We start from the raw sequence: 18,015 nt of genomic DNA, 5'->3' as shown, positions 1-18,015 counted from the left end.
GAGATTATTTATTATAATAATTTATAATATGTTTCAACGAAGTCTGATTATCATTCTGTGCCTTTTTAATAATATGTATAAAACAATATTTAAAAAAAACAACAATTGTACGCTGCCTACAATACTGTTCAGGGAGTTAAATTTAAATGTAACAATACGGCGACACACGCAAGCATGCACACAGAAATACCATGACGAGGGTTATTTAATAAAATTGTTTAATACGATACAAATTTGAAATATTCTAAATATCATAAAAAAATATAATAAACATTATTTGTATGATTTAAAAAAAAGAAATAAATATATAGTAAAATATAAAGTGTAATAAAAATTTAATAGTAAAAAATCAAATCGTTAATATAAAAAATGTTGATGTATTTGAAGAAGAGTGGAGGGAGAATGGGTAGCGAGTCCTTAATACGTTGGAGAGATTCGCCCATTAGCTGGAATGACTGGACAAAGTTGGTAGTGACCTATATCCCACAAGGAAAACAGGAGGAAATGAGGTCAAATGTGGATATGCTCCACAAAAAGAACGTAATAGTTTTGAGTAAGAATGACGACAATTAGTGCATTATATACTATTAACTATGTATTAAAAAATGGATGATACAGATAATTACAAGAAATACTGATTAAGAATAAACATACACTGTGGTATTTGTATTTAAAGAATTATATATATATATATATTATAAAAATGGTACAGGAAATGGTGACTGAGTATTCTCATTCTAATGAAACATGTCGATTGTAATAATCCCATTAAAAAAACAATCAGTGTAAATAAATTGGAGGCGTGGTGGCTGAGCAGTAAAGCGCTTGGCTTCTGAACCGGCTTCTGATTTGTTTTGATAAAATAGTCTATGGAAACTGAAAGTTGCGCTTGTCGGTTTTTTTTTTGTTTCATTTAGGTCAAGTGTTTAAAAAATAATATACCATCTTAAGGATAATTTGTAAGAATAACTAGTTAGGATTTATATTACTTTATGGAACAATGGACACATGCTGCACTATAGAAATGAATAAAACAGTAATTTGGCGATAATTTGCTTTTCATAAATATCGGAATAAATCTAATATTCACAATGATAGCTTTGCTTTGTTTTGGCAACTATATCATATGTTATAAAAATAAATTTTGAAACATTATTTAAAGTTAATTTGCTTATAATTCTTTTTTAATTCGGAGCACCCTATTATCCATAATATATATATATATATATATATATATATATATATATATATATACATATATATATATATATATATATCTTTTATATGGCGCAACTTTCATGCTTATAGCATGCTCAGAGCGCTATAGTCCAATCTCATTTGTGGACCAATGGGGTATCTAAGAGAAGGTTTTCCGTGCTGCCTTTAGGCACTCAGTAAAAAAAAACTCAGCTCGAATCGGGTGTCCAATATCGAGCCCCCTTCATAAGTAGCCAAGCCAAGTTCAAGCATACTTAGTCTCTAGACTACTCTTCCAATTTGTAGACATTTGCAATGTTTTGGCAAGAAATTTAAATGTAATATAAGTCAGAAAAATATTCTTTACAACCCTTTAGCGTTAATATGTTTTCTTAGAATTGAGAGAAACTTTAAAAAAAATTGTCCAGACATTAAACATAACAAATTAATGTAATGTAAGTTAGAAAAGCAATATGCAACAGTTATTTTGTGCTCATTTCATTTTCAAAAAAAAAATCCTAAAAAATTCTTATCGATTAATACAATTTAATATATGTGTAATATGATTTCGAAGAGCGGATTCTAAAAATCATTTTGCAAAAATTTGCTTTTTTTTCTAAAAAAAAAACCACGACAACCTATAATTGATATTGAAATTGTAGGTGTTTTTGCAAGAAACTTATTATAAGTCAGCAGAGAAAATTTAGCATTAATATTTTTTTAATTGAAAATCCGGAGCAATCTGTTATATATATATATATATATAAATTTATCTACGTTTTAGTGAGTGATTTGTTAAAAGTTTTGTACAGATACTTGGAAATGGTTTTCAACCAAAGATCAAAGCTAAAAAATTAGAGATAGTGTGAAAATTTTTTTATAAATTTACTCACAAAACATTTGAATAGAAATAGTGCTATTTTTTCTATTAAATAGTGAAAATAAGAAACCATCTAGTCTAAACAGCTAATTAACATTGCAATAGCAATGTGAAATTGCCAAGCGAGGTCGAAGTACTCATTTTCTTACTTTAGTAATGTTATTTTTTTATAAAAAGAAGCAATATTTTTTTTTTGCTTGTTATTCCATCTTGAAAAACTATAGCTATTCTACCTGTATTTTCTTCTTTGTAAAGGACAAAAAAACTTCAACATTGAGGTTGATTCAAAAGATTTTTTTTAAACTTACTCTTGCTTTAGTTGAGATATTTTTGAAAATAGTTATGATTAAAAGTACTTTCTCGATTTTTACATTTGCTATATATGTCTTAGTTCAACTTCTAGTATATTAATAAAGCTTTGTATCATACTTATTTAAAGATAATATTTATTTTAAAATAGGGAAATTAAAAAAAAACAACTTCAAACACTCCACCTATGTGAAAAATGGTTTTAAATTTCCTTGGAAAATAAAAATGAGTCGCAATTTCTTTTATGTTATTTTAGACACGATTCCAAATTCTCAACGCTAAGCCAATTTCTTAATTTACTTTGGAAATTGATTGTTTGCCTAGATCTAAGTAAAGTAAAGAAAAGCAAACGCTAGTTTATATTTTATAGTATGTAGCCAAAATGTGTCTGGTCGTCCATGCATCTTGAATAACAACAGCTATTCTACCTGTATTTTCATATATGTGTTTTAGTGAGCTTCCATCTTGAGTCCAATTAATTATCGGTTGAGATAAGGTTAGATGCTCTCTTGCTAATCTTAGATACGCTTCTTCTGGTTCTTCTCCAAGGACAATTTCAGAAGGACTTACTTTGCCCCAATGCTTTGTAAAATGAGTCGCAGCTGTCATAGGACTTGAGAAATGCAATCCCTCAGTTATCATTAACACTTTGAATTTATTGACTATGTCTGTATAGCGTTTGATGTAGTCATTTCTTACAGTTTCATCTTGCATAAATGTTTCTAGTATTTCTGGTTCTTTCCTCTTTATCTCTGCTTTTCGTTTTGAAGATCTAGTTTCTCTGTCTATCATTTTAACTAACTCGTAATATATGTACTCCCCGCATGCAAAAAAATCCGAGATGTTATCAACTTGTTTTAATTCTGCGAAAATCTTAGCTATTGGAATATATTTTCTCATTCTAGAATTTTTCCAAAAAACATCATACATACGTTTAATCTCAAAAGGTTTTATATTAGCAAAAATAGGTTTACCATTAATTTTAACATCTCGTAAAGAATCGGGTGTGAATAATTTTGAAAGTGTGATTTCTTTTTCAACGATCTCTCTATCATGCTGAAGATCAAAAGTTTTCAAAATTGATTTAAACTTAACATATGAATTAACAAGATTGTAAAGGTCATTGAATGTTAAGCGTTCACTCCTAAGGAGTTCAGTCTTATCCATAATTTCATCTTTGTCTTCTTTGCTCAGTTGAGCAAAAGCAATAGGATGAATTTTTAAGATACCATTAATTTCATAAAGGCAATGAATGTGGCTGAAAATATCTCTAACATTTCTTGTTGTATCGTTCTGTCGAACCCAGTCTTCTGCTTCTTTTTCTGTTTTCGTAAGTTTTAGAACGCTTAAAAGAGCATTAAATTCACATTCATTATACTTATGTAAAGATGCTACTCTATCTGTCATGTTAAATAACACTGAAATGTGTAAATAAATATCTGCAAAATATAAACAGTTAAAATGATGGGATGTAAAGTAAAGTAAAAAGATATATAAAAAAATTAACGAGTGAATTAAAAAATTAAGCCTGATTGGACTTAAGAAAAACTATTCTGATTCTTTAGGAATCCACCAAGTGTGATGTTTTGGTATGTCATCTGGCTTATAAAGGCTTTCCACAGAAAAACCTTCTATGTCAAGTCCAACAGTAATATTTTTTTTCCAGCGAAGTATTGCTTTGTCTAAAACCTTCAGGGCGTCACTTTCATTTATTTCTTCGCCTAAATTAGTATTTTGACTGTTTGAAGAATCGATTATTTTTATGTTTCTAAATTTGTCTAAAATAAACTGCAAAGCGGATCGATATTTTAAAGCTCTAGGTCCTTCTTTCGGTTCAAAAAAATAGCCAAAATGTAAGAGTACGGACAGTATTTTGTTAATGTTTTTGTCTAAGCCAGAACCTATTTGTTCAATTTCCTCCTTGGTAAACTTTGCTTTAGCCTCACAAGCAGAGTAAAATGCGTCGAGCACATCTTTACAAAGTTGAGTGCATTTTTCTTTCTCAATGTCGCAATCTTCTAAGTCTTCAAGAGCACTGAAAATGACTGGAAAACTCTTTTCTTTTTCAGAGGACATTACCTGGCCTTTGAACTGTAAAAAATAGTAATTCGTTTTTATTTAGCATTCAGTTTAAAGTGAAATTTTGAATTGCCACCTACAATATAAGAAATTACAATTTATTTTTTTTTAAATCGAAGAATCACACTATTTTTAAAGTGATTGAGTTATGCCAAAAAAAAAATCGTTGATCTGGAAAAAAGCCACAAATGTCGGTGCAAAACTACCCAATAAGCTAGGGTTAATGACAGAAAAATTAAGCCCAATGTTTTGTTTTTTATGCGCAAATGTGCCTCGTAATTTTTCACGCTCATCAAACCCGTATTTGATTCTTTTGTAGCACGTTACAAAAGGCGACTGTGTTTATTCAGTGAGCTCCATTTGAATCAGTTAAATTTCTCACATGATCTCGTGCGCTATCGAACCTATCTCCATGAAGAATTGTGCATTTGTCTAAGACATATTCTATCGTCTATTTTCCCAGCGGGCTATGTCGACATCAGCATTCAAAGTTGGTTTTCAAACACTATCTAGGTAGGCCAAGAACCAAAAGCAGTGATAAATTAGGAATAATGTTAGGATGGGTTTAACGAAACACAAGAAAGCCTTATTCTAATTTTTTAAATTTTTTTTTTTTTGACAGGCCTGATTTAAGTAATCTTAAAGCTATGTTTCTCCAAATTTTACTATGGCAAAACACATAGCATAAGAACTAAATCGTTTTATCCATGAACTCCAACCCACCAAGCTGACTTAACACTATATTAAATATAATAAACAATTTTAGTCAGTAGTCATGTAATCTATAAAAAGCCTGATTGCAAAGTCTATCTTTCTTGTTTTTTTTCTATCTATCTATCTATCTATCTATCTATCTATCTATCTATCTATCTATCTATCTATCATCTATCTATCTATCTATCTATCTATCTATCTATCTATCTATCTATCTATCTATCTATCTATCTATCATCTATCTATCTATCTATCTATCTATCTATCTATCTATCTATCTATCTATCTATCTTATCTATCTATCTCTTTCTCTCTTCTCTCTCTCTCTTTCTCTCTCTCTCTCTCTCTCTATATATATATATATATATATATATATATATATATATATAAATATATATATATATATATATATATATATATATATATATATATATATATATATATATATATATATATATATATATATATATATATATATATATATAGAGAGAGAGAGAGAGAGAGAGAGAGAGAGAAATATATATAATATATATAATATATATATATAACTCTCTCTCTCTCTCTCTCTCTGTATATATATAGATATAATATGGTCCTACCTTAGTCCTTTATATTCTCTTTGTTTTTGTCAAATTAAGTATATATGTACTCTACATTTCGACACATTTCTCTTGCTGCATGTAAGTGTTTTGTTTAGAACTTTTGAAGGAAATAAAAACAATAAATCACTATTTTAATTATTAACTTATTAGAATACTGTCTCTTAATATGAAAATTGATAGATAAAGAGTGCAGTGTAATATAATTTTGGTTTATTTTTAAACAAGAAATTAAAGAGAGTTTGTTTCTTTTAATAGTGAATAGTTGTAAAAATGGTGCATTTTTTGTGGGAAAAAATGCTTGCATAGTTGATTTTTCGCTTTCAGAGACAAAAAAAGTAGCCGTTGCATCAGAACTTATACTGGTCTAAAGAATCAAGATGTCGATTTTCAATATTTTTTCTTGTCTATAATATCTAAACCGGACGGACAGACTTACAGACAGACGAAACAAAAACAATAAAGACTATTCCCCTTAAAGGGACGCTAAAAAAAAGAAAAGACGTATACATTTACTGGATGTTTTCTACACATGAATGTATATTCCAGCTACCCGTCGCCTCAGCGTGGCCCTCCGGTGGAAACATCCAGAGGTGGATCTGGACAGGCTAAGAACGAGTAGCGAACCGGCCTTCTAGCAGGTCTCCCTGGGTGAGCTTTTTTTTTTTTTTTATCTCACTCGGGGTGGGGATGGAACAAGTAACCTGCAACCCAGTCAAAAAGTCCGCCACGCCGTTCCACAAAGGGGGTCGTCATCAGTTCCGGATTGCTGGATTGGCGGCCCTTGCACGGAACAGTGGCGGTTACAGTATAGGAATATGAGACAAGCTCCCCGCAGTTAGCGCTGTCCCTGACACTTATTGCGGGTGACTTAAGACTCGGGGACGGTGCGCTGTGTACACGGCACGGCCCGGTTTTACCAGTCAGTCAACCAATATGGCCGCCTACCGTTGGGTGCCCTCAGACAGGACAGGGGTGAAGAGCCCCATGTCCAGGCCTGGTGGTTGGATAAAAGCCTTTCTAACCATCAACGGGATAATGGCGCCTCCGGCGCCGATTCCCTACTGGACTTCATCGAAGGTCTCATCGTGACACCTGGGTGGAAACGGCTACTTCATGGGGTAGCTAGGCTAAATGAATGGCGAAACAAAACTCCCGTGGGGATGCCCACGGGTAGACGAGAGTCCACCTCTTGCACGGGCAGGGTTGTAAAAAAGTCCCCACAAACCTGTCACACATCCATGCGCTGTTCCTCAAGGGGACCGCTACATAAATGGCGAGTCCCCCACGGTTAGCTTGGTATAACGAAGTAAAATGGCGGAGACTCCCGGTGTCCTCGGCCTTCGGCCATGTGCAGCCAAACATGCATCGGGAGCAAAAGGCATTGGAAACAGCAATCCTTTATATAGGCATTGACTCGGGTCTCTCTTAAACAGAACTGTGTTCACACAGGTTGTTTTTTTTTTTTTTTACTGTTTGGCGTCCAAACAGGGTTGTTGTTTTTTTTTAACTTAGGTCTCGAAGAGCCTTCGGCTCAGTCCTTGGACATCAACAAGGATATACGTACCTACAGAAATCTGAAAACTTGGTTCATTTTAATAAGCCCTATAAAGTGATTTCGTTACGACTACTCGCGTATGCTCCTGTTATTGCGACGATTATAATTAATGAGCTGCGGTGAGTATATTACAATGAACAGCGAAATGATCATGATCTCTATACAATTTCTCAATAACTTTAACAGCTTTAACAGTGTTATATGGTCTCGAAGTGGATATGTTAAATTGTTTTTTATTGTACGTTATTGCGCAGTATGAAAAAAAAACTCGAAATACAAAAGCCATTGACGGTGAAACATTTTCAAATCTCCGAATATGTTCATAATAATAATGATTGTATTTCGTAGAGAATTGCATTGTATCCACAATCATCCGACATACACGGATTCAGAGTTGCCTACAAATATATCCAACAAATGAAGCAACTCAGCGCTGAATATTTTAATTGACTTTAATACAAAGTAAACAATCCAAAGTACAAGTCACTTATACAATGACTTGAAATAAAACACAGTAAACAACCCAAAGTGCAAGTCACTTATACAATGACTTGAAATAAAACATAGTAAAACAGTGATTCTCACATTACCGGCCGCCTGAGTGCAATGCACACATTGCACAATAGGTAGCGGCGGCCCTGATCCCTGTCCATGAGATCATTTACATACACAGTCAGATAAAAGCAGTAGCCAATATAAAACCCAAAAGAAAAATCCTACTCTGGAACAAATGCAACCTAACACAACTACACCAAGCTGTATTAAACTTTCAACAAACATTCTTATCACAAAAAGACATTAACCAACCAGCCGATAACCTCTGGAATTTCATAAAAAAAACTATCTTAAAAACATTATAGAAAATCATATACCAACTAAATACACATCAAACAAAATAAATAAATGCTGGTTTAATAATAGACTAAAGAAGCTTTGTAAACAGAAGGAAAACCTATATAGAAAAATTAAAAAAAAAAAGGCAGAAAGAGTTTATAAAAAGTACATAAAAATTAAACATCTAAACTAAAAAGTAAGCAGACAGCTGCAGAGTGAATACATATCTAAAGATAACAACAAAAACCTATGGTCATACATTAAGTCAAAGAAAATGGAAACAATCAGGCATAACGCCATTAAAAGGACAAGACAACTTAACTTAACTTAATATCTAGACAGAACTTAATATATAGAATCCAGTAAAGACTTGATCTAGAATCTAGATACATAATCTTGATCTAGAATAAAATTCATATGACTTTAAATCTTACAATTACTAGACCTATATTTATGACAATATTATGATCATGATTAGATGTAGATATATTAGGTCTACTACAGGATAATAATGCACTTTTCGCATTCCATTCACTTCTTAATGTGATACTACTGTTTCCAAAATAAATAAATCTGCACCCCTAAATTGTAAGAAGATAAACTATTTCATTAATAATTTATAGATGTAAATTTTGTTCAAATTATTTGATACGTTTAAATCTAAATCTAGATCTACATCTGGCCTCTATTAAGTCTAATTTAGATTTTTGTCATGTGTATCGTGAAGATGTGTCAAAACTATGCGCTATAAAAGTAGTTCTTTTTTTTTGTTTTTTTACTTTTTACTAAAACGAAGATCGTATTAATATTTTTTTTAAACAACATTTGATTCAGTATTATATTCTATGACTTAGTAAATAAATAGAAAATCTATTTTATAATAATCCATTGATACTTTTGAAATAGTAACCTTAGATGCACTTTTTTAGTACCAATGCCGAATCTATGAATGAAGCTTGGTTTATTAATGAAGTCTGTGATCTTTTTAAAAGACTTAGCTCCCCTGAAATTTTTTATTAAAAAGTGTGTGTTTTTTTTTATCTGCTTGCATAGATAATTTAAAAAATTAAATGGTTCACTTTCGGAAAAGATAAAAAGTAGCCGTTGAATCAGAACTTTGATTAATCTAAACTATCATGATGTCAGATTTTCATTATGTCTTCTAGTTTCTGAGATCTAAATGGGACGGACTGACGGGCAAACAGGCCTCACTAGTAGCGTCTTTCCACCCTTTCGGCGGCCGCTAAAAATATGTTAGGTGTGCGCGACATATGAATAGGAATATCTGTGTTGTCGAAACTGCTAAACTCACATTTCGCAGCTCTAGCGAACGAGTGTATGTAAAAATGCTTTAGAAACACATATTTGAATGTTAATTAGATTTATACATAACGTTACCCCTTTCTTATTTATAATGCATATATCGAACTTACTCTGTCTGTCTTGTCTAGTACATTTCGCATTTTCGGATCAAGTTGAAGTTCGCACAATTATTTATTGTTTCTAACGAATATGAATTATTTTAAAAAAGTAAATAATAATTAAATAAAATAGTGATAATTAATTAATTTTATTTTATATAGAAAAAACCGAGATAAACCTTGCACTATTGAGAGATTTGTCAGCGATCGAACGGCAGTCTATCACTCAATAAATGCTTTTTAGCTTATTTTTTGTTTGTATTTGCTTTTGTTAAATTTTGCTAGTGTTATTATTTGCTTACACAATGGATTTCTAGAGTTCTCTACATTACTTTACTTTCTTTTCTGTTGTTGTGGTTGCACTTTGTAACTTAAACATAAATAATTAAAGCACAATGTACAAGAAAAGCAAAATAACCTCTCAACTTATTAAGAAAACAGTCTTATAATTAACGAAACCTATACACCAGGAAAATAAATCATTCCATATTTTAGGACAAATTAGTGGAGACGCTTCCTATTTAGCCTAGTCTGGGATATATGAGAATAGAATAAATATAGTTAAATAATTCCATCGGATATAATTTATGTATTTATTTATGAAAACAAAATATCAGTTACTAACCTTACATTTATTTCTGCACCTCAAGGTGTGTCTCATTTATCTCATATACTTAAACCTTGAACGTTTATATAAGGAACAATTCTCACCTATTACATTCTATATATACTTATCTATAACAAAGAGCGACATAGTATATTTAACTTATTTATAGGCGTGTTTTAGTCTTGAATTTCAATTTGGAATTTTGCCTAGAACTTGAAGAGACTCATGTAAACATTGCGGGTTAATTCGCTGAATTGTTATAGGCTTACATTGGCACACATTAACACAGAGGTGACCCCCAAAAGTTCCCCAAATGGATTATCTGTTTTATAAGAAATGCGTGACAGAATATCTTTAAAACTATCAGAAGCTATGAAGAACAAGTTATCCACAACCACAATCCTAAATACCTAAATACACAACAGGTGTGTGCGTGGCAAAGGTGTCGAAAACATTACCATCATTTTATTATTGTTACTATTATGTGAATAACGAACGAATATTCATTCTCAGGCACTGTCAGGGTCGAGCTTCGTTCGAGAGAGACAAATTTATTATTATTATTTTTAACATTATTATTATTATTATTATTATTACTATTATGTTAGCAAAGAACGAGTATTCCTTCTCTGGCGATGTAGTCTCTATCAGTTTCCACTCAGGAATTTTCGGGTGATGTGGCTGGTCTGCGGATATACCACCCATTTACAGGCAACGAGAATGTTACTAGAAATGTTAGGGCCTTATTATTATTATTATTATGTTAGAAAAGAACGAGTGTTCATTCTCTGGCGCAAGGCTGGGATTTCGAATTTCATGATTTTTATGGCATCCCTGAGTCCACACATCTCTAATGGGTACCTGACTTTCGTTGGGAAAAGTAAAGGCGGTTGGTCATTGTGCTGGCCACATGACACCCTGCTCATTAACCGTTGACCAAAGAAATAGATGACCTTAACATTATCTGCCCCTTAGATCGAAAGGTCTGAAAGGGGAAACTTTACTTACTAACTAAAAAAACAGGTGGGAATATTTAAGCCCTATATTTATCATTATTACACGAATGGTATCTCAACAAAATATTCTGTCAAGAAGGACATTAAGAGCTATTGCGAAGAATCCAACATTCTATAAGTTTAGTGTTTCTAAACATTCTGAAATACGATACAACCAGAGCATTGCGAAATACAATCTATCTAGATTCTAGACGGTGAAAAAATCTCCCATGCTTAACAATAAATTTACTAGTGTCATTTTGTTCTTCATATTTCTCAGTTTTATTTTTCTCTCTATCTCTCTCCTTCTTCTCTCCTCCCTCTCTTATTTTAACTCTCTTTCTCTCCTTATTTTATTCTCTCTCGCTCTCTTTCTCAGTTTCTCTTTAGTCGCTTTTTTATTTGTATCTCTCTCTCTCTCTCTCTCTCTGTATATATATATATATATATATATATATATATATATATATATATATATATATATCTTTATTGTCCTTGAGAAAATGTGTCTTACAATTTGTGCATTACACCAAACAGAACATAGTAACTATAAAAAATGTGTACATTCATACCTGACTCACTCATAATTTACATGTGATAAGTTTAAATCAAATTCTACTATTTAATGATTTGATTGCCAGGGGTACAAAAGAGTGTTTATGTCTGTTTGTCTTTGCTATCGGTGTCTTGTAACTCTTTTGTGATGGTAAAATCACAAAATCCTGACAAAAAGGGTGATTTCTTATTTCTAGAATCTTTTTTGCTTTTTTATGGATATTTGTCTCAAACTGCCCAAATGGGTTTTGTTTTTTACCAATAACTTTACCAGCAGCATTAAGTATTCTATTAAGTTTATTTTTATTTCTAATGCTCAGATTGCCATACCAGGCAGTCATATTAAAACTTAAAATATTGCAGATGTGAGCGTGATAAAACATAGCCAAACCCTTTTCACTAACATTGAACGAGGACAGTCTTCTCAGTAATCGTAATCTTTGCTGCCCTTTTTTGCTGATATATATATATATATCTTAAACGCTTGAAATCATATTAAAATACTGAAATCATCGTAGGGACATGAAAATGAAACTAACAAATAACTACTTTTAGCAATTTTTTTTATTTTATTCGATTTAAAATCTACTAAATAACGTACGCGAAAACGATAATATTATCTAAACTACAACTACGATATTTCGACATAAAAGTAAGGTGCAAAACATGCCATTTAGAAAGAAAAACACAACAAAAAAACAAGGTTACGAAGACAGTTTGTGTGAAACTCAAGCTGAAAATCGGCCCCCAAGGTGGTCCACCTAGAGTCTTCACTAAGATTCGAACACTGGACTTCCAGTTCCAAGTGCTTTACCCCTAAGCCACATCATCTCATTCATTTAGCGTACACTTATATTTTTTAAAAATAATGATTATTAACCTTATCCATACATTCAAAATTAATAACATATTACATTGTAACAAAGAAAAACTAAAAAAAGATTTATTCTTCGAACAAAACTAGATAAATTGGAAACACGACAAAATAAATCTTGACCCACTTTAATGTACAATTGTGACATTCCCCTCTCAAATAAAAGTTAATATCCCCATTGTCATTTTTCATACCAACTAGACATAGATCTAGCTAGATCTAGACCTAATTTTAGATCTTTAATCTAGATTTAAGATCTTAGTCTATGTCTAGATCTATAAATATATATGTTTAGGTAACATACCATTTGGTAACGTGTTTCTTGTCTGGTGTATTGTTTTCTTTGTATCTGGTATGATGAAGCACCTTTCAGTTCACAAAAAAAACTGCCTTTGTCATACCTTGAACCCTCCTCCACGGAATATAACGTCAGACCATAAATAATGGCTCTGGACTGGCAATACCGACTTTTGAAAGAACATCGTTGTTTATAGTGGGGTCATGACGCCTTATGTCCATTGTTGATGGAATGTTATATGGTGGGAAGAGTTGTGCCAATGCACAAGGGGACACCACTACGGTTGTCAAGATGGCTGATTAAAGCTGCTTGTTATATTGTGAAAGTGTTGTTATATCAAGTTTGTTTATATTCAAGTATCTACCGTAACTATTCTATGAGCGGTCATCCGTGATCAGTAGCGGAGTGACTATATGGGCATTTGGACTGATACCAATAGAGACGGTAGGGCCAGTGAAAAGGGCTTTTTTAATGCCACTAAGACTCCATTAAATTGTAAAATTATATATATATATAAATATATAAATATATATATATATATATATATATATATATATATATATATATATATAAATATATATATATATATATATATATATATATATATATATATATATATATATATATATATATATATATATATATATATATATATATATATATATATTCTCTTTATGGCTCAACAGTTTGAACGAGAAGAAAAAGTAAAGGAAAGATCAATCTTTTATTTCTGCGGATAGAGTTACCCCACAAAAAAAAAAACAAGAGGGGGGAGAAGACGTAGTATTCACCCGTCACAAAATAGCAGGGCCAGATCGTTGTGACCATAAAAGATCACTCTTTGTTTTTCTTTCTACCTCACGTAAAAATGAGGGGGGTGGGGAGTTCTATTTTCCTGAAATACTTATTAAGGTCTGAGCGCTCTGAGAGCAGGACAAGAAGAGCCGTAACATCAGCAAATTTTGTAAAGGAGGGGGGAGCATTTTGTCAGGCTAGTTTGCAATTGCTTGAATAAGGCTTGGAAATTGATGAGTCATTTATTGTATTTATTTTGGGTAAGCTTGTATATATCATCATAACGTCATCTTATAACAAAGACTAGGATTAGAGTCTTTAGAGACATAGTATGCAAAACGTGCGTCAGGGTCAAAGTATTGCCCCCCCCCCTTTCCCCATTTACCAGAAAACACCAAACATAAATGTAGGATTATGAATAAAAAAGTATTTATAAAATACAAAAACTATAAGAATGTATTTTCGTGCACGTAAAGTTTTTTTTTTAGTGTTTACTATTTATGTTTTTGTGTATAGGAAGTAGTTTGCATTAGGTGCGTTTGTTGTCTAGTCTATGGTGTATGTATGTTTACGTCATTCTTAGTTTCCCGCAAGAGAGAGAGAGAGAGAGCTTCTTTTGTTAGCTGGTTTTCTGTTTCCCCGTTTTAACGGTACGTAAGTACGTGGGTTTATTAATTAGGCTGATCTTTCGGTACGGGTGTCGCTATTGAGAAGTTCTTTGTTGTAGCGGCATCGCTAGATCTAGATTTTTTTTTCCTTTCAGAGTGTTTGGCTTTGGGCTATGGGAAAGAGTGTCGCCTTTCCACCTTTGGAGCCGTATCATTGTTAGAGGTGTATAAAGTTGATGTTCTGTAGGGTACCTAGATTGAGGGTGTGTATGGAAGGTGTGTTATTGTTATTTGAACAAGTATTAATGTACTGTTTACCACCATGAAATCGATACTTAGAAAAACACCTTGTTAAGTTATAATTATGCATTATTAAATATTGTTCATTTTTAACAATTGTTGGCTAATCGATGATGTTTTAAATTTATCTTATTTCATCTTATTTTACTTCGCCGTTATATGCGAGCATTCTTTGTTTTGTTTTACACTGGTCAGGTGGTGGGTAGCCCGGGAACCTCTTGCATACCCTAGTCAACCTGAAAACCCACCCTGACATGCATAAACAAATAAAATATGTACCATCAATATATTTCTGGCACCTCTCTGGGTGTGATGCCCCCCTGAGGATTGCGCCTTGGGCATCGTACCCCTTTGCTCCCCCTCATTTCGCCTCTGACCTATACCTACCTTCTGAAAAATAACTAGATTTATTGGTTTTATTATACCCCATTATTGATTTTTTTAAATCCATTGATTGGTTTCAAAGTAGGAACGAAAGGTTATACACCTGTTGATTGGCAAATATCAATACCGTTAATTGTATGTCTTGATTTTCCTGCCATTTATTTATTGTTTCTTAAGCCCACGGCTAAAGAAGGTGCCATGCGATGAGGTACAAGGACCAAGCACCTGTAACTTCCCTCAACTAATTTTAGTTTTATGCTCGTTAGGTAATTAGAACAACGTTTAAATTATTTTTTTGAACAAGTTAAATTAAGGGAGGGTGGCGGTTACGGACGGGGGGTAAGTTTATTTCTCTAGCCGCACCAGGTGACACCAACTATAGAGACACCTCAGAAAGGAACTATCCTTAACCCCTACAATAAAATTAGGATTATTCTTTTCGAACATAGAACATATTCTCACTAACATGTAGATTAGTTTCAGTATCTAAAAATAATAATGATGTTATGCTAGTCTATATTTCGCCAATCTCCTACTGTCGTAAACATAAAAGAATGTCGTTAAACTGGAAACATAATCTTAACCCACGCACCATGTGATCAGCTACAATATCAACTACGCCATATTTGGTATGTTCCAACGAGTAGACAAGATAAAAAGTAAAAAATGGCTGAGGGATAAGGCGACTTAAGCATGTGTTAAGAAAAATCGGTGAAGCCCTGGATTTGAACTTCGGGATTTTAAAGACAACTCTCCGCCCAACTGATTGACTTTAAATGTTTAGGACTCCCCCCCCCCCCCCCAGAAATAAAGATTATTACAAAACAATGTCGTTAAGCTGGAAACATAATATTAAACGTCGTCCCAGGTGATGATCTACAACAGTGATGCCCAACATAAATCGACCTGCGGGCCATTTCCGACACTGATGTCGCGGGCCAGGTAAAGGAAAGGTACAAAAACGAAATGAAATTGACCTGAAACATTTTTTTATTAGAAACCCGTGGATCTAGCACTTACATTCATTAATGGGATATTAGTATCTTTTTTTTTCCATGCGTCAGAAAACAGCTTCATTTCTCTACTAAAAATATGAGCAACAGTGTAGCTAGCTTTACCAACGACTCATATTCTTGACACTTTTGGGAAAATATTAACATTAATTTTCCAATCTCTAGTCGTAGTTTAACAATCTTTTTATTCAAATGACGTCACATTTGTTTTATAATGGCGCTTCTTTATTTACAACTCAAATATATTGGCTTATTATTATGCTCTGCCGAAAAAGTAAAAACCTACATTCTACTTTAAAAGTCCAATCACATAAACGTACAAATGTTAGTCATGGTACCAATCAAAGGGAGAAAAATTGAAGGCACTAACGTAGGTAAAGAGACTTTTTTCAACCTTTTCTTTAGGAGGGGGGGGGGGGAGGGTAGCTGATTTTCTACACTCTGTGCCGACATTTCGGCGGGCCGGATGGAACCGCATCGCGGGCCGGATCTGGCCCGCGGGCCGTATTTCGGGCATCACTGATCTACAATATACACTATGCCATACTCGGTATAAGAACCAGTCTTTCTTTTCATTCATCGTTTGTTATTTTTTTTTTTTACCAAATTTTTTTCTTTTTAATTTAAGGGTCAGAATTTGTTTTTATTTATTTAAAAAAAATATTTGGGAAGGTGTAGTTAGGGAATGGAGTGACGTTTATTTCTCTAGCCGTACCAAGTGACACAAAATTACAGACACCGCTGACGAATCTATCCTTAATCCCTACAATAAAACTAAGAATTATTTTTTTCGAACATACAAAACGTATTCACTAACGTGTTGTCTAGTTTCAGTATCTAAAAATAATAATAATGTTATGCAAGTCTATACTTCGCCAATCTCCAGCTCTCGTAAACATAAAAGAATGTCAGTAAGCTGGAAACATAATCTTAACCCTCCCATATGTGATCAGCTACAATATCTGCTACGCCATATTCGGTATGTTCGAACGATTAAAAAACATACAAAGTAAAACGTGGCTGAGGGGTAAAGCGACCTACTTATCTGTTAAGAAAATTGGAGAAGCCAGGGATTTTAACTTTGGGATTTTTAAGACAACACTCCGCCTAACTGATTTACTTAAAATGTTTCAGACCTTTTTTTTTCCAGAAATAAAGAGTACTAGCCAGGAGATGGCGCATGACAAGATTTGATTACTTCAACACAGCAATCCGGAGTAAATATCACATGAATAGGCAGCCATCCTAGGTCAAAGTCTAATAGTTTACTGACATGAATCGGGGATAGTAAAGGCGGATGTAGGCGTTGTGCTGGCCACATGCTACCTTTGTTAACCATCGCCATAGAGACTCATCAACTTCTGTAATGGATTGCAATGCTTGAAAAGTGGACACTATACGCATAACGTTTTGTTTTAATGTAAAAGTTTATTGAGTCGTTTTGACTAGAACAATTTTTTTTTAAAGTACATATTTAATGTATCCTTAATGTATCCTTAATGTATCCTTAATGTATCTTTAATGTATCCTTAATGTATCCTTAATGTATCCTTAATGTATCCTTAATGTATCATTAATGTATCATTAATGTATCCTTAATGTATCCTTAATGTATCTTTAATGTATCCTTAATGTATCCTTAATGTATCATTAATGTATCCTTAATGTATCCTTAATGTATCTTTAATGTATCCTTAAAGACCAACTGAAGAGGTTTTGGGGTCAGACGCGGAAACCGGTGTAATACTTTTTTTTTGTTTCATAATGCTTAAAAAAACATACATACGAAATATTAGACATATATTCTTTGTAATTATTTAGATACAAGCAATTTAATGTGCGTTTTAGGGACTATTAAATTTCACAATCTCGAAGCCATTCGAGATCAGTATTTCCCAGACAACCAAGGTCGATGACGTAGTTTAAGGGAAATTAGGTCAAATTTTTCAGTTTATGGCTTAGCGTATTTCCCTATTCCTTTTTACAGGAATGCCA

At 32.8% G+C, this 18,015-nt stretch overlaps 1 protein-coding gene across 5 annotated transcripts; it reads right to left on the bottom strand.

The window, feature by feature from the left end:
* Positions 1-201: 201 nt before the first annotated feature.
* On the bottom strand, positions 202-12,956 carry LOC106061378 (uncharacterized). 5 transcript variants are annotated; one of them, XM_056030380.1, is made up of 3 exons: positions 12,927-12,956; positions 5,779-5,878; positions 202-4,477 (listed from the first exon to the last, which is right to left on the bottom strand). In XM_056030380.1, the coding sequence occupies exon 3, from the start codon at positions 3,791-3,793 to the stop codon at positions 2,744-2,746; it is 1,050 nt and encodes a 349-aa protein (XP_055886355.1). In that variant the 5' UTR covers positions 3,794-4,477; positions 5,779-5,878; positions 12,927-12,956; the 3' UTR covers positions 202-2,743. The 5 variants fall into 5 exon arrangements, with proteins under 5 accessions (XP_055886355.1, XP_013074950.1, XP_055886354.1 ...); XM_013219496.2 differs by lacking the exon at positions 12,927-12,956 and adding an exon at positions 10,217-10,374; XM_056030379.1 differs by lacking the exon at positions 12,927-12,956 and adding an exon at positions 10,217-10,374 and having other exon boundaries at positions 202-3,825.
* Between the last annotated feature and the right edge of the window lie 5,059 nt (positions 12,957-18,015).

The sequence above is a fragment of the Biomphalaria glabrata genome, chromosome 5 (assembly GCF_947242115.1).
Source record: "Biomphalaria glabrata chromosome 5, xgBioGlab47.1, whole genome shotgun sequence".
NCBI classification, from domain to species: Eukaryota; Metazoa; Mollusca; class Gastropoda; family Planorbidae; genus Biomphalaria; species Biomphalaria glabrata.
Note: the sequence above shows the minus strand (reverse complement) of the source record. Positions and strands in the feature narration are given on the sequence as shown.

Coding starts and splice junctions, on each gene's coding strand:
- LOC106061378 (XM_056030380.1), bottom strand. CDS start 3,793: ATGACAGATAGAGTAGCATCTTTACATAAGTATAATGAATGTGAATTT.